Genomic DNA, 25,112 nt, shown 5'->3' with positions numbered 1-25,112 from the left:
GAAGATTTTTCTAAGACTACATGATCACTACAGTTTTATTTTCTTTTAATTTGTTAGTTTTATTGAAATATTCTGAGTTTGTTGTATATGTATGGATATATATATATATATATATATATATATATATATATATATATATATATATTGCCTGTCATTCTCTCTGCCTGAAACCAGCTTTATCTGCTGAGACAAAGATAATACCTTATAAAGTGATAGAGCCACAAGATGAAAGGTATAGCAAAAGGAAGGCAATAAAGATAGTAAAAGGAAACAAAAGAAGAAAAATGAAATTACATTATAATAGATTTGGGATTAAATTTAAAAAACAGTTCTCAATGCAACCTGAAGCCAGCATTATGATAGTGGCATGGTAATTAGATCAAGAGAATAAGGAACTCAAAAAAGTCAATAACAAATTTGGCAGATATTTTTATATCTGAAAGTGTTATGAAATTGAGACAGAGACCCATTGTTGTTCACCCAAAACTGTTCTCTCTTCTTCCATAGTAATGGGGCTTCAACTGAGCTCGTGTCTGCCTAACTAGATTCGAGATACACTAGCTTCTCTTCTGGGTGCTTCCATGAGAATACATTTGAGCCTATGGGATGCCAATGAAAGTGCTGCATGTAACTTCCAGGTCATCTTTAACCTAAAAGGTTCTTTGCTCTAGAGTTGCTTTTTTTTTTTTTTTTTTTAATCTACTCTTGAGCTGAAACGTCCGTGTCTGCAGCCCAGCTTCGTCCACATGGGCAAAACAATACTCTAGAGTTTGGGAAATGCTTCTCAAACCTTAATGTACATAAGAATCATGTGGGAGATCTTAACCTGCAGATGCTAATTCAATAGGGTGAAGGGAGCCTCTGAGACTCTGCATTTCCGACAAGCTTCCTGGCGATGCTGATGCTGTCATCTGTGGACCATACTTTAGAGGATGATAGAGCAACAGATGGAAGGTCCTGGGTCCTTCCACAGTTGCACAGAGCAGAGTCAACTTGTAAACCCGGACTGCTCACTGTCAGACTATTACGTGGGCGAAATAAGCATTCTGTTCTTTAAACCACTAGGAAGTCTCTATTTTAGTGGCTTAGCCTTTAATAAAAACAGAATTAAAAATTAAGTAAGGCAACTTCACGTAGAACATTTAAAGGAAGCCTGTATTTCCATTTGACAGTATGTTGCATTGTCTTTTGTTTTGTGAAGTCATGAGTTTTCATATCTGTTGCCATTAAAAGAAACTTCATTTCTTTTAACTGCCTTTGTTGGTATCTTTCTGTCAATCATGCCACCATCCCTTTGTGACAACTATGCAAGGGATAAGAGGGGGAAATGTAGAAAACCGCAAGTTTCTAGCTTTGACACCTGGGTACATGGTGGTATTACCAGCTGAGAAAGAAAAGAAAATAGAAGGAAATACACGAATAATTTTGAGACATGAGAAATTAAAGATGCTGGGGAATAGCACGTTAAATTTGGGGGAGAAGTCTGAGGGGACATACAACCTTGGGCAGCAGCAGCAGCACAAGTGGGAATCTTGGCTCTTCCACTCATTAGCTGTATGACCCTGAGTAAACTAATCAACCTTCCTAAGCATCCATTTTCTGATTAGTAATGTGAGAGAGAGAAAGAATGTCTACCTCTGAGGGTTGTCACAGGCATTCAGTGAAATAATGCAAGTAGAGTTTAGCCCAGTGCTCAGCAGAAAGAAGCACTTGATAAATCTTAGTTATTCTTATCACATGGGGGAGCTGAAATCCTACATGGATGGGACTGAAGAGGGTATGTATTGATAGCATGAGAAGAGAAGTGGCCTGAGGGAGAATCAACGTTTTCAAAGTGAAGGATAAGAATTATATTCAGGAGACGAGAAAGGGAATAGTCGAGACAACAAGAGAAGTGAGGGAAAAGAAGCTGCAAGGAGGCTGTGGGCAGCAGTGCTGGAATCTGCAGAGGTCTGCTGAGGAGAGGAGGGAGAAGCGCTCATGGCTTCTGGCAAATAGGTCTCCGCACCTTACTAAGAAGAACCCAGAAGCTGGTCTGTGCTGGGTTGAGGTGTGAGTTAGAGATGAGGACGTAGAAAGTGCAATCTAAACGATTCTGCTGAGGAGTTTGTATGGGAAGAGAAGGAGGGAGAGGGAGTTTTAGAAATTACAAGGAAAAGGCATGGAAAGGAGTGACACATGAGGATTCAGGGCTGAGGAGGGTCAGACATACAAAGGAGTAAGAGTCCAAGAGTGCAGTGGAGATTGGGGTCGGGTAGAGGGCTTGCCTTCTGCTCTGGCGGTTTTTGCTTGCCTTTCTTAGAAATCATAGCATGAGAGGCGTAGTTAGAGATAACTTTGGGGTTAATAATTTCTGTGTTAACAGAAGCTACCTGGCTTGGACTTGGTGAAGGCTGGATTCTTACATGTGAAATACTGGTAAAGGTCCTCATGTGGGCAAGGGCAGCCTTCCGCGTGGCATGCTGCTCCCGATACACACAAACCTGACTACCATTTATTGTAAACGTACTGGTACAACAGCCTCAATGTGCCAGGCTCAGATACTTAAACTTGCCTATGAAGCTGCAATGGACCATGGCTTCTCTCTTCTACCTGGATGTACTTTGTGCTCTCAGACTCCCTGATAGGAGTTTTGTAATACAGACAGCTGACATCGTCGTGTATGTCCCTCTATTCCTGCTTCTTGTTCTAGCCTCTTCTGCTCTGTCCTGCTGCGACCCAAGACCTAGACTAACAGCAGCCCTGAGAATAAACCAGGACAAACAGTGCTAGCAGAGAGCGTGCTGCCAAGTCCAAACGCAGGTCTATCAAGGAGCACGAGGATCAGATCTCCCACAGGCTCTGAGACCTGGGCTTAGACATCTCTGTGCTGTTCATCAGTGGCTCTCAAAAGACTGATTGAACATGAAAGAGAAAGGCAGATCCACTGAGCACGGAGCCCCAGAAAAAGTCTATTCATCACCATTTAAGCGCTATTGCAGTGTAACTTTGCTGGGAGAGATGTCTACGAAATGGATAAGAGTATTGATGACACCACCTAACAATCATATGAGACTGTAAAGAGCCCAAAGGGATTTCATACACATTATCTCATTTGTGAGGGGTTTTAGGTGATCTTTGGGAAAATGCCCTTTATGGAGTCTGAGACTCTGGGTACTCCATGTAATGATATTCCTTCTGTGGAATTGAAAGGATTAATACACTGTGACTATTGTGAGGAAGCAGAATGTGATAAAGTCTCTGTGTTGTATATATGCAGCAAGGGAGGGAGACATGTAACATATACAAATCTGTTGCTTGAAGCCCGTTTGTTTGCAATTAGACTCTCTTATGGAGACAATTTCTGTAAAAGAATGGGGAGAAACTTAAACCCTCAGAGGTAAGTGAGTTATGTTTGGATGTCACTATGGACTTACAAATCGCAGATAATAGTAACCTCTCTAATTTTTCCCACCACCAACTGAGCCTTGCCGACTTTGTGTCCTTGAGTGTTTAGACAATTGAAGACTCCCAGCTTTAGGAATAGGGCAGGAGCGTGAAGAGGTGGTACCTGGATATTACTTGGCACTACGTTTTGGGGGAATAAAGGGAAAGTGAAGCGCTTTGGACTGGGTACTATCTCTTAATGCCCTGTGATTTCTATTTCGTGAATAAAAGAAATAAACTAAGGTCTAGCCGTGAGAGGGCCTGAGGTACCCCTTATATTGACAAGTCTTAGACCGTGAAGTGAAGTAATGGACAAATAGTGCATAGATAAGAAATGTTTTTAAGACACATGGTGATCAAATTCCAATAGCACAATATGGTTGATTGGTGATCAAAACAGAAGCACTGGCCCGACTAGTCAACCCTCTAGCCATCAGGGTTAGGGATTAACCCTTTGATAAAAGGCACTGGACTGACCACAAGTTAAAGGAGTGAAGCTGCCAAAACGGACAAGTTCTATAAACTGTGGTAGAAAAAAAAATGACCATAACAACAGTGACAACCATAAAACAATCTCTTTATCGCTTTGCAAACAGTGTGAGCAGACTGCCAATCAGGCTGCTTCTATGCACACATAGAGTAACTGCTCTCTGGAGCATCACCTGAGAACCTGGCAGTTATCTGCCAGGTAAGATCTGTGCAGATGTGGATGAAAGGACCGATAGAGCCACTACGCAGTACACATATAAACATTGGGGGTTGAATGATTTTATTGTACTTCTCTCTGAAGCTTTTGGTAAAAGGTGTGTGTTAAAAAATTCAATAAAAGTACATGCTTTTGCCATTTTTCCATTTCTAAAATCCTTGTTGAGATCATATTGACCCTAGAGCCCTCTGTTAAATATCACTATTTGTTTTGACTTATTTCCTTGTTGCAAATCTCTTTTATGAAACAAGGGCTCAGATTAAAGATGAAGCGGATTTATTGCAACTAGAATAAGGTGCTGAACAATGCTCACCATCATTCACATTTTCAAGCTCCACCACTGATATGAACTATATTTAGAAAAAGACAAAGGATCCCTTAAAAAAATATTTCCCAAACTTGAGTCTTCAGAAGATAATGAATGCTCTGAATACCAATTCTATTTATTTGATATTTAAAAACCATGTCCTTTCTCAGAGCCTCTAGGTATGTGCATAATAACATCACCCACTGAAGTACTTCAAACAGATAAATGTACCATAAAACCAAATTTAGCAGTATACAAATGAATAACTTATGTTCTGCTTGGGTAGGGAAGTATAAAAGATATCATACAAATGGTGGCAAAAAATTAGTATAGGAGTTACAAAATTGAGGACCTACAACCCATCTATCTATCCATCTGTCCATCCATCCATCCATCCATCCATCCAACCAACCATCCACCCATCTACTCATTCATTCATTCACTCATTCACTCAACAAATATATAGGGCATGTCTACTATATTCTAGGCACTGTTCTGGATGCATCCGTGAATAAAACATATAAAGGTGTCAGCCATTGTGGAGTTTACATTCTAACTGGGGAGACAGAAAATAATTAACATAATAAATAGGGAAATTATGTCAGAAAGTGATAATTGCTGTGACAAGAGAACGTACAAGAGGAGGATTGGGAGTGCTGGAGGTTCTGTGGGGACAGGAGAAAATGTGGTATTTAATAGGGTGGTTAGGGGACATCTTATTCAGAAGGCAAGACCTGAACAAAGATTTAAAGAGGGCAAATTTGCTTTGTTGGCAACTAGGGGAGAGGATTCCAAATAGAGGGAATAGGTGGAGCAAAGGCTCTCAGGAAGGAGTGAGCCTGGTGTCCATTCAAGGAATAACAAAGGAAACCAGTGGGGCTGAAGCAGCTTGTGCAGGCAGAGAGAGGTGGGGAACAGGTCGGAGAGGTAATCAGGGGCCAGATAAGGTAAAGCTTTGAAGGCCTTGTAAGGATTTTGGCTTTCATTCTGTGGGAAACAGGGAGCCAGTGCAAGAATTTGCACAGAGCAGTGACATGATTTGGCTTATATTTCAGCAGAATCACTCTGGCTGCTGTGTTGAGAAAAGTGCATAGGGAAGCAAGGGTAGGAGCAGAGAGGCCTGTTCAGAGGCTCTGGAAGTTAACTCAGGAGAAACAGGGCTAGTGGCTTGGACAGGGTGCTAGAGGGGAGGTGGTAAGAAATGGTCAGATTCCAGATGATTTCCTGAAACACAAAATAAAGTGTTCCTTGTTCTCTGATGTGGAATGGGAATCTGTCAGCTTGATGGCTGCATCTGTGTGGCATGGATCTCAGCTTGAACAGCACTGTGTTCATCTGTCAAGCATGGGGATATACAGAATATATATGTTGAATATATATAGCAGGGTTGGTCTTGCATGGGTCTGTTTTCAATGAGCAACCCAGCATCCTCAAAAGACTCTTCTGCTTAAAGAAGGTGGCCAAGGCATATGCTTTTGATTAATAGAACAAGAGATACATGTTCAAGGAGGTGGGTGATTATGCATGGATTTCAGGATCTGGCACTCTTAATGGGCCCTGGCTTAGCTCCCATGGACCATGGCTTAAGTAGAAGAAGCTTCATTACAAAATCTGTATCACAAAACATTTCTGGGACTTGGGAACAAAAGGAATCAGCAGAATTGGCACCAGCAACTTCATCAGCAAGCAGGGATGGTGCCATATCACAGATATTAGTGCCCTGAACATTGGGCACCAGCAGTTGGTGATGGTGCCCACACTGGCAGGCTGCAGTGACATTGGCAGAACAGTCAGTTGGCAGTGGCAAAAGTGCCCTTGATGGGAAGATACTGGGCACTGTAGCCAGTAGCACAGACATTAGTACCTTTGCCTCACTGGGCACCTGCAAGCTCTGAAGCAGCCTTTGGCAGTCATTAGTAGAGATTTGGTACACTCAGTGCGTATTAACAGCACTGAGAGCACTTTTGGTAAGTTCTGGTGGCACTGTTTCAAGCTTTGGTGACAGGAGCCATCAACCACAATAAGCTAGAGAGGTAGAGAAGGGCAGATGCCAGTCAGCAAGTGGTCTGGTTAATGGTGCACATATGACTTGAGAGACCCAGAATGAATCATTAGGAAAAATTTCAGTAAGGTCTAGAATATGCAGAGAAGTGTAACCTCATTTTGAAGCCCTGCCTGGAATTCTTGAGAACCCCTTTTATATCTATAGGGAGGGAATAATCTAAGAACTATTCCACCACCATTGGATGGAATAAAGAATAGCTTGGCTCTTAGGAAAATGTTTCCAGTTTCACAGTCCGGTGTTGTTTGTTTGGTTTGTTTTTGGTCAGCTCAGAATTTTTAGTTACCTCAGACATCAAACTAAGAATTTTCAGCTTGACTTACGTGAATCCCCAGTAAAGAATCAGCTCTTAACAATAGTTTTAGTAGTAATTATTTATTTAATTCAACAAGAATTTTTAAGCACAAAATTTATATGTAACATCATGCTAGGTACTGTAAAAATGTAAAAGGGTCTAAGGTTCTTTCCTTCCAGGAATATGCAATTTTCTGTGTATATATTTGAAATATATACAAATATAAGAAAATTAACTGCCAAAGTTTTTACAAGTTCCAGAAAAGAAACAAAACTTGAGTGGATTGGAGAAAGTTGGGAGGAGTTTCTTCCATAGTTTCTCTTGGGGTTAATACATAGGGAAGTAAGTGAATGCCTGTGTGTGTGTGTGTGTGTGTGTGTGTGTGTGTGTGTGTGTGTGTGTGTATGAAAGTGAGCAAGAGAGAGACAGACAGAGAGAAACAGAGTGACAGACAGAGAATGGATGAATACGGGCATCCATTTCTCCCTACTGTCTCTAGACCTAGCCGGAACACAGGCAGCATCCTCTGTCTGGAGTGATCCCCTTAATGACCTATTTGCTAAACATACTTATTAATTCCTTGAGATTAAACTCAAGCATCATGTACCTACCCAGAAAACTTTCCCTGACCTCCGTACTTAGCTCTTCCCTCCTCTTGGAGCATTTTTTTTCGCATAGTAGTTTAGTTTTCGACATATCTATCTCTGTCTAAAGAGTAGGTAGGACTCCTTGAGGCAGGAACCAGGTCTTATCCATTTTTTCATACCTATCTCTGAACCTAACATAAGGCCAAAATGAACTATCTGATTGAATGGATGGATGAATCAGAGATTCACTGATAATCATCTGGGCATGTGGGTATCTGCAGACATTATGCATCTGGAGTTGCCCTAGCTCTCTGTCATCTGGCTCCAATCCTACCAGAAATGCTACAGTCTTTGAGATGTAAGGTCAACTGTTACTTCGTGTTTACATCAGTAGCACTTAGAAAAGTATTCAGTTGAAAGTGGACACCATAAAGGTTGGTAGATGATGATGATGATGATGATGATGATGATGATGATGATGTAATTGAGTCCCCAGGGGAAAGGCAGGGAAATCAATCTTCTCTACAGTTACTGCAATAATCTCTTGTACATTTGTGGAGAAAATTTCACATTCAACAATTTCTATAATACATTTACCTATTAGTATTAGAAAATTGTAAATACAATTCTTTCCCACAAAGCAGTGGCCTCCAAATAGACAAGGAGTTGAGGGTTAAAACTGATGATGCACTGAATAAAAAGCTTTTAACCTGCTATGACTCTGTGATTCATAAATTATAACCTTAAAAATCATTTAAGGTGTATCTATTTAGCACTTATGCCACCATGAATTCACAGAACAAGTAAAGGTAAAATGTATTTTCTCTTGAAGACATGAAAGAAGGAATCTGGCAGTTTATTGAGTACTCATTTCCTCTGATAAGAGCAGTAGTTATCTGTTAACTAAAAACAAAACAAAACAAACAAACAAAAAAGCAAGCTGAACATCTTTTTACTAAAACAGAAGATGCTAGATCTGTGGGAGAGAGTGAAAATGGCCAGTCATTTTTCTAAAGGTGAAAGGTGGATTCTTAGGTAGCATGACAGGAGATCAAGCATCAAGTCAGAACCTAAAAGATGGAAATCTAAAATCCCATTGACCACCAACAAAGAAAATGACAACAAAGAAATACCATGTATTGAAAAACTGCTTTGCTTAGGGGTGGGAGAATAGTAACTCAGTCCTAGTTTAGCCTGCTCTGCTGAAGCTGACTTCAGGCATCTGCTTGAGTCTGAAGCATCTGACTCACTCATTATAGCTTGAAGGGCAAAGTGATGGATGAAATTCATAGCTGGATTGATGGCACTAGCTATATTTCAGAGGGTGGTTATTACAAATGGGAGAAAAAGTAGCATATCTGTCTGCCTGAACAAGCTAAGCAAATACTTCGGGTCACATTTTGCTTGGAGTGTCATGAGCTATCCCCAAACCCCACGCAACAAAGAAGTTTTTAAGGTGCATAGAAGTGCCTTTTTGATTTATGTCTCCTCCTCCAGGAACCTTCTCCTGATTCCCTGAACAGAAGAGACCTTCCCTTCCATTTAACATCCAAAGCTTGTATTTTTACTTCTATTACAGTTTGTTCATGCTCTGTTTTTATGAAAATCCCTTGAATATTGGGCTGACTTCTGTTGTTAGACTGTAATCTCCTTGAAGGCAGATACTGTGTAACTTCATCTTTTTTTTTTCCTCCTTGTCCTGTGTCTGAGACATAAGTAGATGCTCAAGGCATTTGCAGACATAAATTGAACAGAGACTTCTCACTTGAGTGCTATTGATCAAAAGTAAGAAATAGAGCTAAATTATATTCAACTATTAAAGTAGAACTTAATTGTACAGGAAAGGTAGGGGATAATGGCTCTTCAAAATGGTGGGTATGTTGTTTTTGAGCTCTTGCATAGATTTACTTAATTCTGCTTTATTATGAAATCACTGTGTCTTTAGCAACTTCATGGAACTGCACTGCCACGGTCTGAACATTCAGCTTCTCAGTTCACTTCCATTCCATTCTACGCCACCTACATTTACCAAGCCCTTGCTGTTTAAAGCACTCTCTATCTCCACTCTTTTCCCACTTTCCACTTAGCATTGGGGACTGATTACATTACCTCTAAGAGGTACAGACAGGAAGCAGTCTTGCTATTATGCTTATTCATTTAATCTCTTAGATAGGAAGGCCCTAGTTATGATTTTAAATAACTTCTTTTCTAGCTCCTGATGAGTTAAACAATAATCTTAAATATATTAAAAATTAATTTAGTGAATGATGATCAGAATTGAAAGTTTTGCCCTTTTCTTATTTAAAAATTGAATAATCTGCCTTGTGAGAAATGGAAATGAAAAGAATGGAAAGCTCACTATTGTAAAGTAGTCATGGGCATTTTTAGTCACAGACTCTCTTATATCAGTAATTGAGTTTCTTTCTGTTGCTTTCTGGCCCCAGGCAAGAGCAACCCCCCAAATTTATTAAGTTTTGTTAATTTGGTGAGCACTTATTGAACAAATACAAGTGGCTATGACTAATTTTAACTTAGTCCTTCTAAGTGACAGACACTTCATATGCATTTGAAAATTTATAACTCACAATAACTTAATGTGGTAGGTTCTACTATTATCTCCATTTTACAGATAAGGAAACAGATTATAGAATTTAAGTAACATGTCCAAGGTGACACAAGTAGTAGGTGGCTAACCTAGAATTAAATTAGGTTAACATAAAAGCTCAAGAAAGTTCCTTTTTGAAAATTCTAAGTTCCTTGAAGGCAGCTTAGATGGATTATCCCCTTAGTATCCTCACTGTGCTTTGAAGTATGATGTTTAGACAATATAGTTAAGAACCTCAGTTACACTGCCCAGGTGTGAACCCTAGTTTATCCACATCTAAAATCGCATTCACACTTTCTTGTCACTCTGTCTATTCCCTTGCTTAATATTTCTCCACAGCACCAATCATTACCTGATAGGACATATTTTTACTAATTTTTGTTTGCATACCCCACTAAAATAAGCTGCATGAGGAGAATGACCTTGTAGGTCCTGTTTCCTCACCATCCTCAACATCTAGAACAGTGCCTGACATGTGGTCGGTATTTCATAAAATATCTATTAAATGAATAAATAAAAGGAGATTCACTTTGCTTATTGTTTATACCTGAAGTAATAATTTTCAAATACAGTTAATGGATTGAAGGAACCTCACTTTTTTTCTTGGTTCACCTTCAATCTTCTTTTAAAATTTTACTTAATATACATGAATATAGCACATATGATGTACCAAGCTCCATTTTAAGTGCTTCACAAATATTGACTCATTTAATTCTTAGAACACCCCTATGGGGCAGGTAAAATCAAACTCAGGGAGTTCTGGCCATGTTACCAACTATTACACCATGCTGCTTCCTGGCTTAATCCTGTAAAAATGTCATCTCTGTGTAGTTTAATGCTCTAATGATGTGTCTTCACTCTCTCTTAGAGAGTGCCCTTCCATCTTGCCCATCTCTCCTTCCTCTCTACCCAGATTGAAGAAGAAAATAAATAAGATTATTTTAGTTATTTTACTTTACTTAATCATACCTTTCCTTCTTTGACACAGCAATTCCTACTGCTAGTGAAGCTTTTCTAAGGCCACCTACAAAGATAAACAAGCAGTTTGACCCCCAGTGGCTGCTGGACAGCTGACATGGTCTGTGTCTTCCTTTCTCCTTTTTCAAGTCTGTCTCCTTCCTGCTTTTCTAGGGCTTTTGGATCCCTGCCACGGCCCTTCCCTTCCAGTCTTGAGAAGGGAGTTTAGTGGCCTACGGAAGTTGTAAAAATTGCCTTTATAGCCTGAAACTTAAAAGGAAACCCAATTTTATAATCAATTCCTTTTCCTGTGTTTCAACATTGGGTTCTTTCTTGTTCTTTTACAGTTTCTCTCACAAATACCCAAGCATCTTCAGAGCCTTGGGTCTCAGGTATAACAAAGTATCACCCAGGAGGCAACTGTCATGAGGACAGACACCTGGGATTTTAGTTCCAGCTCTGTCACTACGGAACAATCTGCCTTGAGGCGAGCCATTTAGTATGACCGATGCTTACCCTCACCTGTGAAATGACTTAGGTGAGAGGTTGTGCTGGATATTTTAAGGCGCTTTGCTGCTCTAAATTGTGATTTTCTTGGAAGAATTACATTAGGAAGAGAAAGTGCTCAGATATCTAAATTCCTTTACTCTTACTACTGATTGCAGGATCATTCCAAGGGAGCCACTGTTCTTTATTAAGTGGGGGTGAACTTCTCAGAGGTGAAGGATGACAGCTGCTGGGAATGGCGATAGATCAGAATTTATTTACTTGCAGAATTCCTCCCATATTTCTCTGTAAATATCATGGGGTATGTGATAAATGATAGCAATGATATTTTATGATAGTTCATAGTAAAATGATAGTTCAGTTTGCTGGTCTACATAATAAAGTATTCTAAGATAAATTCACTTAAAATAAAACATTTCAAATCCTCCATCTTTAGCTTAGGAAGAATGCAGCAGTCACCTTGCTTTCTGAAATGGTGTAAAAACCTAGGAACAGAGCGTCCATAAGTAAGCTGGGACTGCACTGCTCTCACGTCTAGCAGTTATTTGGATATCTATTCAGCCCAAACAGCTATAGCTATTTTGTACTTTGTGTGTACTGGGCTTTGTCATTTCAAACGGCTCAAAGAGCTTTATAAATAGCGGCCATTCCTTCTCCCAATGTACTCCCAAAGAACAGACTGGTTATTGGTTTCCACTTGTAAACAGAAAGCATGAGGCAAGGTGGAGGAGGATGCAGGCCACCAGGTTGTGGGTGTTACATTCATGAAGGACCTGCCTTACTTCTTTGTAAAACATTTAAATATAAAGGTGCTCAGCTGGGAAATTTCCTAACCTGGGAGTCCTAATTTGACCTATTCAGGACTGATTTCTTTCTCTTTGTTTTTTGTTAATTTTCATTAAACAAGCAATTATAAATTTATTTATTTATTTTTGGCTGTGTTGGGTCTTCGTTTCTGTGCGAGGGCTTTTTCCAGTTGCGACAAGCGGGGTCCACTCTTCATTGCGGTGCACGGGCCTCTCACTATCGCGGCCTCTCTTTTTGCGAAGCACAGGCTCCAGACGCACAGGCTCAGTAGTTGTGGCTCAACGGGCCCAGTTGCTCCGCGGCATGTGGGATCCTCCCAGACTAGGGCTCGAACCTGTGTCCCCTGCATTGGCAGGCAGACTCTCAACCACTGCGCCACCAGGGAAGCCCAGGACTGATTTCTAATCTGCATTCTTGTTTGGCTCAGTCCAGTCTAATAAATATTAACTGAGCATTACTACGTCCAGGTGCTCCATGCTTAGGAAATGAAGATGAATATGACAAAGATCCTAATCTTGAGTGAGAGAGACAAACTAGTCAATAGGTAGTTTTATCGGGTGTAATGGGAGCACAGAAGGTTAAATTAGCACCCTAGCCCAGATAGAGGATGTCTCAAAAGGCTTCTCCAAGGAATAAATCTTAAGGAATGAATACTAGTGTGAAGAAAGGCAGCAGCTGAGGTGCAGAAAGAAAAAGGGGTTTCTGACACAGAATGGCTAGATTCTCAGGAATTCCATTTAGCACTTCCTGTGAAGGGAGACTGTATTTCTTGGCTTACCTTGCAGTTTAGCAAGGGTCATGAAACTGAGTTCTGGTGAGTCAAATGTGGTCTAAAGTAAATGCTGCACTTCCAAGCCTGGCAACAGAATATCCTGTATGATCGTCTATGTTCCTCTCTCCCCTACCCTTAGGGCAGCTCTCAAAGAACTCTAAGATGGGAGAACCACCACATGATGGAAGAAGCCTGGATCCCCGAGTTTCTGCTTGGAGGAGAGCTGCTTAAACCACCATGGACTTAGTATGAGTGAGAAATAAATTTAATAATGTTAAGCCACTGAGATTTTGGAGTTGTTCGTTACAGTGGCTAGAGTTCATTATCTGATTATATAGACTAAGGAATAATAAGGAAGATCTGAATGACTTGCTGTCACTTCAAACTTTATTTTATTTATTCCAAATCACCTTAAGGTCAACTACTCTTTCTTCCTTCCTCGTTCTCCAATGGCACCAACATTTATCCCGAAAACGAAATAATCTTTTACACTGATCTAAGTGATCTAAGTGAGCATATCTGTTTGTCCCAGAACAAAAAGACATTTACAGAACTGAATAGATCTTGAAAAGACTCTAGAAACACCACAGCTTCTCCCACCAAGGACCATACCTACAGGAGGTGGAATACCCCATGCCCTCAGTTAGACCATGGGTCCAGTCGTGTATTAACTTTAGGTTAGGGCCGCCATACTAACTGTGCACATATGTGTGTGGGATTGTGTTTGAGAGTATATCTTTTACTGGATGTCCATAGGGTGGTAGGTCAAACATCAAATGGCATGAAATTTAAGATGCCTGCCGGTGAAAAGAAAGAAATGCAAGAAAAAAGAATGAGGGTAGATGGAGAGTGAGTGTGGCACAGGGGAATGAAAAGTTACCCTGCCAAAAGGTACAACAAGAGAATCTGTGCCTATAGCCCATGTTTTGTCGTTGCCCTTCTGAAAAATAGCAGAAGAAGCAGGAATGGTTTGCTATCATTTTTCTAAGTGACAGGGAAATAAGACTGAACCTTCCTTTCTAGAGTTTTAAAAAAGTTACATTGGTTGTACAATTTCCCCCTAAATCTTGCACACATCTTCATCAACCATCAAGACTAGAATCAACAAGCATCTGAATTTCAAGCACCTTGAAAGAACTAGGGTCTTTAAGAGCAGAATCCTGGGCAGGAAGCCAAACTGAGATAATGTCACATTCATAATACTCCTTTGAACTCTGAAATAATTAGGGACTCTGTTGTATTAAGACTTTAATTTTTGGAGTAGCAAAGTCACAGCTATAACCAAATCTGGTCCCTAATGCTTTGTTTAATTGATAAAGTGGAAACAAGACCAATTTTGTTTTGGGGGGGCAGGGTTTATGCTCTCCAGTTTGCCACAATTTCCACTACTCCATATTGTCTTGCCTTTAAAAGTGTTTGAGTTTTCAGTCTTTGCCAGTATATCTCTGTATCCCAAGCTTTTTTTGGTCAACTGTTGCCTTTATCTATTTGTTCTGATCAGGTCTAAAGTTAAATGGTCCCTTTTACTGTCTAGCTGTGTTAGTTTTTTAAAACTGTGTTTAATTTGCTAACATCCTTAAAGTATTTTCTGAGAGAGTTTGACCAATTCACTTTCCTAATATAGATGGAAATATGCTCCTTTCAATAATGAGGCACCAATGAAGAATGAACATGTTTTTAAAATTTGTAATGTTTTATAGGATTCCTGATTTGTATGCATCACTTAGATCAGTGGCATTCAAATCATGAAGTCTTTATGTGCAATTGGCAAATCTTCAACGTCTCTAATTTCTGTATGATTGTGTCATATCATGCTACATTATACCTAATTTTACAGATTAGAGACATGTGCCTCTTTTTTGAATGGTGATTACTAATGTGTTACTAAATCATCTAATTGTGAATATCATAGTACCATGAAGATGGCCCATGGAAATAAAAGATGCCTTTATTGTTGTAACCATGTAATGGTTATTCCATTTTGACCACAAATGTAGACATGGAAACTAGACTGTAAAGTGGATCATTATAAAGTGTATCTGTAGCAGGAAGACTTTTGAGATGGCCCCAATGATTCCACCTCTTGGTATTCACACACTTGTGTAAATACCTCTTCCTATGTTTGGGCTGGATTAGTGGCTTGATTGTAATGAATAGAATAGGCAAAAGGATGGGATGTTACAAAAGACTGAGATTTTCATCTTGCTAGCATGTTCTTGTCCTCTCGCTTATGCTGTCGAAACTAGCTTCATGTTTCTTTATGGAGGGGCCCATGTGACAAGGAACCGAGGAAGGCCTTCAGCCAATAAATAGCTTGTGAGGCATTGAGGCCTCAGTCCAAAATCTCCCAAAGATTAGAATCCTGCCTACAACCACATGAGTGAGCTAGGAAGTGGATTTTCCCCAGCTGAGTCTCAAGATGACTGTAGTCCTGTGAGAGACCCCACAGCCAGAGGACCCAGCTAAGCTGCTCCTAGATTCCTTCCCCACAGAAATAGAGATAATAAATGTTGTTATATCCCAATAAGATTTGAGGTAACTTGTTATACAGCAATAGATACCTAACAGAGAATCTTGTTTTTCTATTGGAATAAGAGACAACTCTGTTTTTGTTTTCTTAAAGCAAAATCTCAAACTGAGGATGGGGAAGGGAATAATATATCTGGACAGAGGTATTCAGTGCCATTCAGTGAAAAAAACCATTGAAACTATGTAGCCCAACACATACTGGTAAAATTGAACTGAACTTAAAAATGTAGGTGTTCATTATTCAGTAAAATAAAGTAGGGTTGCAATGAACAAAACAATGAATACCAGAAACTGTGTTGTATGATTGTATTGTATGATTGTATGATCAAGAGTCCTGTGATAACTACATTTACTAGTCATCAAATATTTTGAGTTTTGAGAAACTCCAACATGTAACTGAGCGAATGAGCAGGCAAGGAGAGGGAATGGCAGAGAGGCAGGAAGATAATTGGGTATCGTGGAGGCCAAAAGAGGACGATGTTGACAGCTGACAAGAGTATCAGAACCTACTGAAGCCAAGGTGAGGTGAAAGCAGCTTATGGAATTCCTGCTCCGCTGGTCACTGGTGACCTTAGCACTGTCGTGTGGGGTGGCAGCAGAGGAACTAGTTAGACCCAAGTAGGTTGAAGGATGAGTGGGAGCAAACAGCGAGTGTAGACAATTACCAAGTAATTCCAAAAGATATTATGAAACAGGAAAATATAAGAAAAAATATTAAAAAGTGAAGTGAGCGTGTGATATAAAAGTTGCTAGCGTGCTGAAATGCGTTTTCAATTCAGGATGAGAGATTAAGAGAGCAGATACACTATGTGCCTTGATACGAAATCCTGCAAAACTTTAAAATGATAATCCTTTGAATTCCTGACCTCCAGGTGTTATACTGTCAAAGGACAAAAGAGATATGCCCTTATAAAAAGATTTTAAAGGATTATCCAAAAACTTGGCAACACAGAATTCTTACCTGGAAAAAGGTAAATTACACGTTACAGACAAGTAATCAGATAATTTCCCTGTGTCTGGGGACAGAAAAAGCCCAATATGCTTAAAGTTTCTAGGAGACTACAAAATAAGCCATCTTCTCATAGAACTTTTGGTATGTGTCCTTTCTTAAAAAGAGAAAAGGTAGTGTATATATGTCCATGCCACTCTCTCACTTCCAAATGTAAAATAGCTAGTGGGAAGCAGCCACATAGCACAGGGAGATCAGCTGGGTGCTCTATGACCACCTAGAGGGGTGGGATAGGGAGGATGGGAGGGAGATGCAAGAGGGAGGAGATATGGGGATATATGTATACATATAGCTGATTCACTTTGTTATACAGCAGAAACTAACACACCATTGTAAAGCAATTATACTCCAATAAAGATGTTAAAAAAAAAAAGTAAACTGCTATGGGGATGTACTAGGATTCCCATTGAACCTCAACCACCCTCATACTTGAAATGATGAGGTGCCTTAATTTTGTCAGTCTTGTGGGTATTAAATGGTATCTTATTGTCATCTTAATTAGCTTTGCACCAGTTACTAAGGAGGCCAAGCATTTTTTTCATGCTTATTTTCCATTAGTGTATCCCCTTAAATGTTATGCCTTGTAACTTATTCTGGCAATTATTTTGTTAATTTGCCTATGGTTCACTTATAAATTTGTAATATTTCTTTATGTAAAATAGATCCTTACCCTTTGATAGAAAAAAAAAAAAGAGAGAAGGGTAAAAGTCATGGGAAACTTTCAGACCTAAGGAAAGACTGAGTTGGGGTTGGTGAGGGGAGTGGATGCTGGATGAAAATGGATAATTAAGCTTTGCTACTAAAGGTCAGGCACTGTAAAAGACAGGAAAGAACGGATGAAGAAGAGGAATTAATGTGATTACTGTTCTGAAGATGTCTACGTGGAACACATTCTTTGTGTTCAGTGTATCAAATGAACTGGAGACCATTCAGATCTTTGCACTGGTAAATACTTCAATATTACAAAGGGAGTATTATAGAAAAAACATTATACCAAAAGAATAAACTTTTGTATTTGAAACTTGAAACAACAAATACAAATAAAGCATAAAAAACATGCACTGAACTGTGCTAACACATTGAGATTGCACTTAGCAAACCACCTTTTCTCTGTTTAGGAACAATCTGACCAATTCCAAAACACAATATGTTAATTAAAGGATCTCAGGTAGCAATCATGGAGTATTTCTCATGGCAGATGAAGAACACAAATATTCTGAGGACCAAAATTGCACAAGCAAAATGAAGAGACATTCTGTCCATTTTTTGGCAGTGCAAAGTTAGAGTGAATGCAAATGAACGTGCTGGCAGCAGAATTACACTGTCAACCACCTAAAGATTGGGCTCATTACCTAAGAAAGTAAAGCTTCAATCTGTAGCATTATAACATTTTGTTTGTACTGCTGAACACGTGTTTGGATGTTTTTATATACTCTCTACTCATTTGGGTGCATAGTAAGCACTTCAGCATCAGCCTCTTGATAGAAGCTTAATTTTGTGGTATTTCTATTATATTGTTTTCTCTAATGGGAATGATATTCTCTCTTAAAAATAAATACGTCATTTATTCTTCAAATAATTCTGGGTTCAGGTTCTTTTGACACAGCTTAAAAATTGAGATATTCTTTGATTAAAAAATTTATATTTGAATAATATGTGAAAAAAGATTCATTTGTGTAATCACTCATTCTTTATTCTTTTAATGGGCATGTATTGAGCTAAGCACAGTGGGAGGGTCAAGGATGGATGTGACATTGTCTCTGCCCTCAGGATGCTTATAACATAAAAGTAGTAAAATATTATTAGTACCTTCAGACAGAAGAAGCATAGGGCCATCAAATCTCAGAGGAAAGAAAGAGCAGGGTATTCTTTCATTCCACAAATTATTTTTTGATGTGGTAGGCACTATTCCAGGGACTGGATATATAAAAGGGAACAAGATAGCCAAGGTTCCTTATTTCACTGACCTTGCATCCTGGGGGTGAGATGAAAAATAAGGAAGAAAACAAACAAATAAATAATATAACTTTAGGTAGCCACAAGTGCTATGAAGAAAACTGAAGCAGGACAATATGAAGGACAGTGACAGTAGGTGAGGAGTGTGACTTTGAGGGCACAAAACCCTCTGTGAGGAGGTGACAGCTGAGTGGAGATTTGATGGTGCAAGGAGCAGGCACTTGAAGATATGAAGAAAAGGCTTTCCAGGCAGACAGACCAATACAGAAAGGCTTTGAGGCAAAAATGAGTTTGGCATGTTCTGGAACAAAAAAGAAAGTCACATGACTAGAGTGTGGGAGAAAGGGAGAGTGACAGATGAGGTCATATTGGTGGGAAGGGGTCAGATCCTATTGACTTTCGTAGGTCATAATAAAGATTCTGTTCTAAGTGAGAAAGGGAATTCACTGGAGATTTTAATCAGGATGTGGCATGATCTGATTTACATTTCTTTCTGGGCGCCGTGTGGAAATTCAACTGTAAAGTGGTAAGAAAGGTAACCAGGACAGAGATTAGGCATCTATGCATTGTCCAGGTGAGAGGACCAATGAGAAATTGACTCAAGTAGTCTAACCTAGAGATGACAGGTTAGAATCTATTGTGGTAGCCTGATTAGAGGGGGTTGGTGTGGACTAGGGTAATAATTACTAAGGTGGTGAGAAGTGGTTTCACTTTAGGAGAAGTTTCACAAAAGAAGTGATGTAGAACCATTTGAGTTGAACTTTAAATGGCAGGCAGATTTGTGACAAGTGGGGAGTCATTCACTGATTTATTGAGTGCCTCCTAGGGGGCAGGCACTGTGGCAGGTTCTGGGGTTGCAGCAGTGCAGGAGCCCTTGCTGAGAGTGAGGAGAAAACTTGCTGAGGAACTAATATTCTACGTAAAGATACAAAAGTCGCGAGGTGAACAGTATGTTAATAAGAATTACCTCCAGATACAGTTTTAAGGATGCTTTATTCTTTTTCTTTTAGTGTAGAAAATGTATGACTAAAACTCCTTTGTATGCTTGACTTCCCTTGAATTTGCAAAAGTGGTAAGTTTCTATCAGTAGAAACTCAGTTCATTGTCAGCTGGCAAATTTCATCATGTCACTTCCTTAGAAACAGTGGTTAGTATTTATCTTTCCCATTCTGAGAAGGAGAAATTATAGCCTCCTTAGAAAGGAAAAGCACAGAGGAGAATACAAAATATATAATAAATTCATATATTTAGGTGCATCTATTACCGTCCATCTGCTACCCTGCCTCCAATCTTGCCCCCTGAATCTTTTTCCAAGTGTATGACCCAACTTCAACATTCCTTCCTTCTAATTCCTCTTGTATACAGTCTCCAGAATTAACTGGCCTAAAGCAGTCTAGTCATGTCCATTCCCCTGTGCTTACAGAATAAATTTCAAATTCCTTAGCTTGATACCAACCTGACCCAACTTACTTTTTCTGTTTTAACTCTGACTCCACTCTCCAATTGTTTTAATCACATTGGATTTTTTCTTCCTTTTTTAAAATTATTTTTTAAACCGTGGTGAAATAACAAAATGTAAAATTTACCACCTTAAACCATCTTGAAGTATACACTTTAGTGGCATTAAGTACATTCACATTGTTGTGCAAATCCCATTGGATTTTAAATCACACGAGTATCGCTGTTCCCCTAATGCTTCTGGCAGTTTGTTGCCTGGACCATACCTCTATCTATGTGATTCCTGCTGGCCCCTGAAATGCCTTTCCCTTTCCTTACCAATTAAAATCCTACATATCCTGAAGACCAGTTGTTTTAGACTCTTATGAAACCTTATCTGGAAACAGAAGGTCAACTCTGTTGCTAGGTAACATACTACTTAAAGTTAAAATGATGCCTGGTTGGTAAATTGCATCTGGACTGGGAAGATTCATACATGAACTACAAATACCTGATGGGGATGCGATATTTTGGACTTCCCTGAGTGATGACTTGTGATTAGGCAGGTTCCTTGTCCCTGGAGGCTAGGGCTACGGAGTTGTTACAAGAGATACTGCCTTTAAGGGCATGAGGCTTCTAATCCAGGAACATTCTTGTACCCACCCTATATTGATCTTGTCTTCTTGCACCTGATCTGTCACCTGGGGGGCATGGATTGATGTTTGTACTGACATAAAAGAATCCCACTGAAGAAAAATTCTGAAGCTGCCTTGCTAGCCAGTGGCATTTCCTGTATTATATCTTTCTTGATTAGATCTACTGTGGCTCATAGTAGTCTTATGAGTCTGAATGTTTAGTTGGACTAAGAGGACCTGCTTTGAGGAGCTGCATCAATATGCAGACATATTGTCCTAAATACTAATACCCCTTGCACACCTGGACTTAAAACCACTGGGACTATACTCAGGGCTAAGGTAATAAAGCATGGCTTACCTTTGGAAGGAGCTGGATTGCCTGTAGAATTCTTTGTCTGTGCCCAGAATTAAGGATTCCAATTTCCAACAGATCTTGATCTTCCATAACATTGCTTCCCTGAAACAAAACCAGAAATGTTATAAATTAAATCAGGCATTTTTACTGTGGGTAAATAATGATTTTCTTAATACAGAGAAAAATAACTAACAAGTGATCTGATTTTTATAGACAAAAACATAGAGTCATTCTTCTGTGAGGGTGAGGTGAGAGTAGGTCACCTGTACGACTGTGTTGAAGGTTCTGGGAAAGTTTTCTTTCCCTCACAAATACTCTCATGGCTTACTATTTATGGTTGGATTATCTGTACTGGGAATTCATTCCTGTGACTCAAAACCTTGTTCCCCTACAAATGTATATGCTTCTAGGAAGAGTTGTCACTTAAAACTATCAGTGACCTATTCATGGAGGTGAATGAACAAGTTTTTTTTCCCTCTGAAAACAGACTTTTTAAGGAGAGCTGATGGACTAATTGAAGTATACTAGGAAAGTTAAAAGAGAATTCATAATTAATCTTAAATATTGAATGTCAGATACTTGATCACGATGTGAGGACAGAACAATGAGTAAGATGCAGGTCCCTGCCCTCAACCGTCCATTCCTTCCAGTCCAGGGATGGACACAGATTGTTCAAAGGCAGTTAGGATGTTGTGAATATGCTATGATGGTGACACATGCTTGGTAGTGTAGAGGGGATCTGGGACATGTTTTCAGGGGAGATGATGTCTAATCAGATGTCTGAAGGATGGTTTGGATTTAGCATTCAAAATGGGAAGGACTAGGAGAAATTATGTGCAATGTGTGGGTAAGAAAGAACACAGTTTACTTGGAAACATCAAGTTCTAGGATAACTTGGAGAGAGGAGCGAAACGTAAGTCTGGAAAGATGAGGAAAGGCCAGACTATACAGATGTTGTATGCCACGCTGAGGAATTTAGACTTCATCTTGACCATAATGGGAAGTCTGGACAGATTTTAAGAAAAGGAGTTACATGATGAGATTCCATATTTAGAAAGATCAATTTGTTTTCTGTGGCTGGGCCTCAGTTTCCTTACCTATAAAATGATGAGGTTGAGCCACATAATCTCCAAGGATCAGTCTAGTCCTGATATTCTCTGATTTCAATGATTTTTTGACCTCTGATTAATATTCCAACACAGAAATTTATTTATTTATTTATTTTGGCTGTGCTGTGCGGCTTGTGGGATTTTAGTTCCCTGACCAGGGATCAAACCCGGGCCCTCAGCAATAAGAGGGCGGAGTCCTAACCACTGGACAGCCAGGGAACTCCCTGTAACACAGAAATCTATAAATGGCTTATTTTGTCCCTAAATTTTAGTCTTTTGGAGCTTGCAAGCTAGAGTTTCCCTTTAAATAAGTCTATAGAGAAGTTCAAGAATTCAGATCACTGGTTTCTATGGATAAGTCAAACTCTGTCCTACTAATGTGTAAAATAAAAACACTTATGAATAGAAATTACAGAATACCTATTTATGGAGAGCAATGGGTACTGATGAATATTTAAAGCAAAAGAGAATGAACTGGAAAGGGCAATCATGGGAGCATGGAGACCGTTAGAAGACCACAGTAGTTGTTCTATAGATGATGTGGGCTTAGACTAAGGTTGTGGTCACAGGAGACGGAAAGAAGTGAGTGGATCTGAAAACTATCAAGAAGTCTGACTTGGTGACTGAATGCACAGAATGATGGAGAAATTCAGAATACACGTCAGTTCCAGGCTTCAGCAGTAGGGGTGGATCGTGATGCCTCTTCCTGAGAAAGTAAAGGAGGAGGGGCCAGTTTACTATGGTGCAAAGACTAATGTCTTTCCCTGGACTGGCACAGAACAGATGAATGTAAACAATTTAATATCGGACTATGTTATAAATGGATGTAATTGGCTGTTCTTAGAAAGATTAAAGTCATTAGAATGGCATCATAGCTAGGGATTTACAATGGGCGCTCACCAGACAAAAACATTCCACCTACGCATAGTGACATTCCTGTGCTTAAGCTACTCTGGCCACCTTGGAGAAGGCAGAACTATGCAGGTAGAGCAGCATGATAATAAAAGCCTAATGCAAACAAATAAGCCAGTCTTGGGAGTATGCCACAGGAAACACTGCTCTCAGAAAGTACTCAGTGCACACAATAGGGCATGGCTAAGGATATAAATGATTTCATTTTGAGAAAGCGTTATTATTTTCAGAAATGGACTAGTGTGTCATGAGCGGGATGTATGACACCGTTCTGTGTTTGACTTTCACTCTTTAAGGGGTTTTCCAAAGGAGTTAAAAGGCCCTTAAAAAACAAAAACAAAAAAACAAAAAACTTTGGCCACCTATGTATTAGATCATTATCTGGTTTTCCACTGGCTAAATTACCAGCCCACAACCTAAGCTTATACAAAATATAGAACCTGGGTTCTTTGTACAAACACAAAACACACCAGAATGCTATAGTCTGAATTAGCTACTATCTATAGGTAATACTAAAAACTTGATTTCAGTGTTTGAATACTGAAATGATTTAAAACATTTAATCCTTAAATCATAAACAATACGAAAAGACAGCCCTCAGAATGGGAGACAATAGTTGCAAATGCAGCAACTGACAAAGGATTAATCTCCAAAATTTACAAGCAGCTCATGCAGCTCAATATCAAAAAAACAAAAAATCCAATCCAAAAATGGGCAGAAGACCTTAACAGACATTTCTCCGAAGAAGATATACAGATTGCCAACAAACACATGAAAGAATGCTCAACATCATTAATCATTAGAGAAATGCAAGTCAAAACTACAATGAGATATCATCTTACACCAGTCAGAATGGCCATCATCAAAAAATCTACAAACACTAAAGGCTGGAGAGGGTGTGGAGAAAAGGGAACCCTCTTGCACTATTGGTGGGAATGGAAATTGATACAGCCACTATGGAGAACAGTATGGAGGTTCCTTAAAAAACTAAAAATAGAACTACCATACGACCCAGCAATCCCACTATGGGCAAAATCCCACTACCCTGAGAAAACCATAATTCAAAAAGAGTCATGTACCACAATGTTCACTGCAGCTCTATTTACAATAGCCAGGACATGGAAGCAACCTAAGTGTCCATCAACAGATGAATGGATAAAGAAGATGTGGCACATACATACAATGGAATATTACTCAGTCATAAAAGGAAACGAAATTGAGTTATTTGTAGTGAGGTGGATGGACACAGAGTCTGTCATACAGAGGGAAGTAAGTCAGAAAGAGAAAATACAGTATGCTAATACATAAATATGGAATCTAAAATAAAAAAAAGGTCATGAAGAACCTAGGAGTGGAGGAGCTTCAAGATGGCGGAAGAGGGCTTCCCTGGTGGCGCAGTGGTTGGGAGTCCGCCTGCCGATGCAGGGGACACGGGTTCATGCCCTGGTCTGGGAAGATCCCACATGCCGTGGAGCGGCTGGGCCCGTGAGCCATGGCTGCTGAGCCTGCGCGTCCGGAGCCTGTGCTCCGCAACGGGAGAGGCCACAACAGTGAGAAGCCCGCGTACCGCAAAAAAAAAAAAAAAAAAGATGGCGGAAGAGTAAGTCGTGGAGATCACCTTCCTCCTCACAGATACATCAGAAATACATCTACATGTGGAACTACTACAGAACACCTACTGAACGCTGGCAGAGGACCTCAGACCTCCCCAAAGGCAAGAAACTCCCCACGTACCCGGGTAGGGCAAAAGAAAAAACAGAGACAAAAGAATAGGGACGGGACCTGCACCAGTGGGAGGGAGCCATGAAGGAGGAAAGGTTTCCACACACTAGGAAGGCCCTTCGCGGGCAGAGACTGCGGGTGGCGGAGGGGGGAAGCTTCGGAGCCTCGGAGGAGAGCACAGCAACAGGGGTGTGGAGGGCAAAGAAGAGAGATTCCCGCACAGAGGGTCGGTGCCGACCAGCACTCACCAGGCCGAGAGGCTTGTCTGCTCACTGCCGGGGCGGGCGGGGGCTGGGAGCTGAGGCTCGGGCTTCGGAGGTCAGACCCCAGGGAGAGGACTGGGGTTGGCAGCGTGAACACAGCCTGAAGGGGCTAGTGCGCCACGGCTAGCCGGGAGGGAGTCCGGGAAAAAGCCTG

The 25,112-nt window shown here is 40.0% G+C and overlaps 1 protein-coding gene across 19 annotated transcripts in view; it reads right to left on the bottom strand.

Annotated features, from left to right (window-relative positions):
• The window catches only part of ANKS1B (ankyrin repeat and sterile alpha motif domain containing 1B), a gene marked incomplete at both ends in the record, with an annotated part of 1,149,683 nt that overhangs the window by 319,157 nt on the left and 805,414 nt on the right, over nt 1–25,112 (bottom strand). For all 19 annotated transcript variants that reach the window (XM_081250042.1, XM_081250054.1, XM_081250053.1 and 16 more), the window contains one exon: nt 20,956–21,054. In XM_081250042.1, coding sequence (XP_081106168.1) covers nt 20,956–21,054 — 99 coding nt within the window. The remainder of the gene's footprint in view (nt 1–20,955; nt 21,055–25,112) is intronic.

This window comes from Mesoplodon bidens (genome assembly GCF_964165515.1).
Source record: "Mesoplodon bidens genome assembly, chromosome: 11".
NCBI classification, from domain to species: domain Eukaryota; kingdom Metazoa; phylum Chordata; class Mammalia; order Artiodactyla; family Ziphiidae; genus Mesoplodon; species Mesoplodon bidens.
This window is presented reverse-complemented; position numbering and strand designations above follow the sequence as displayed.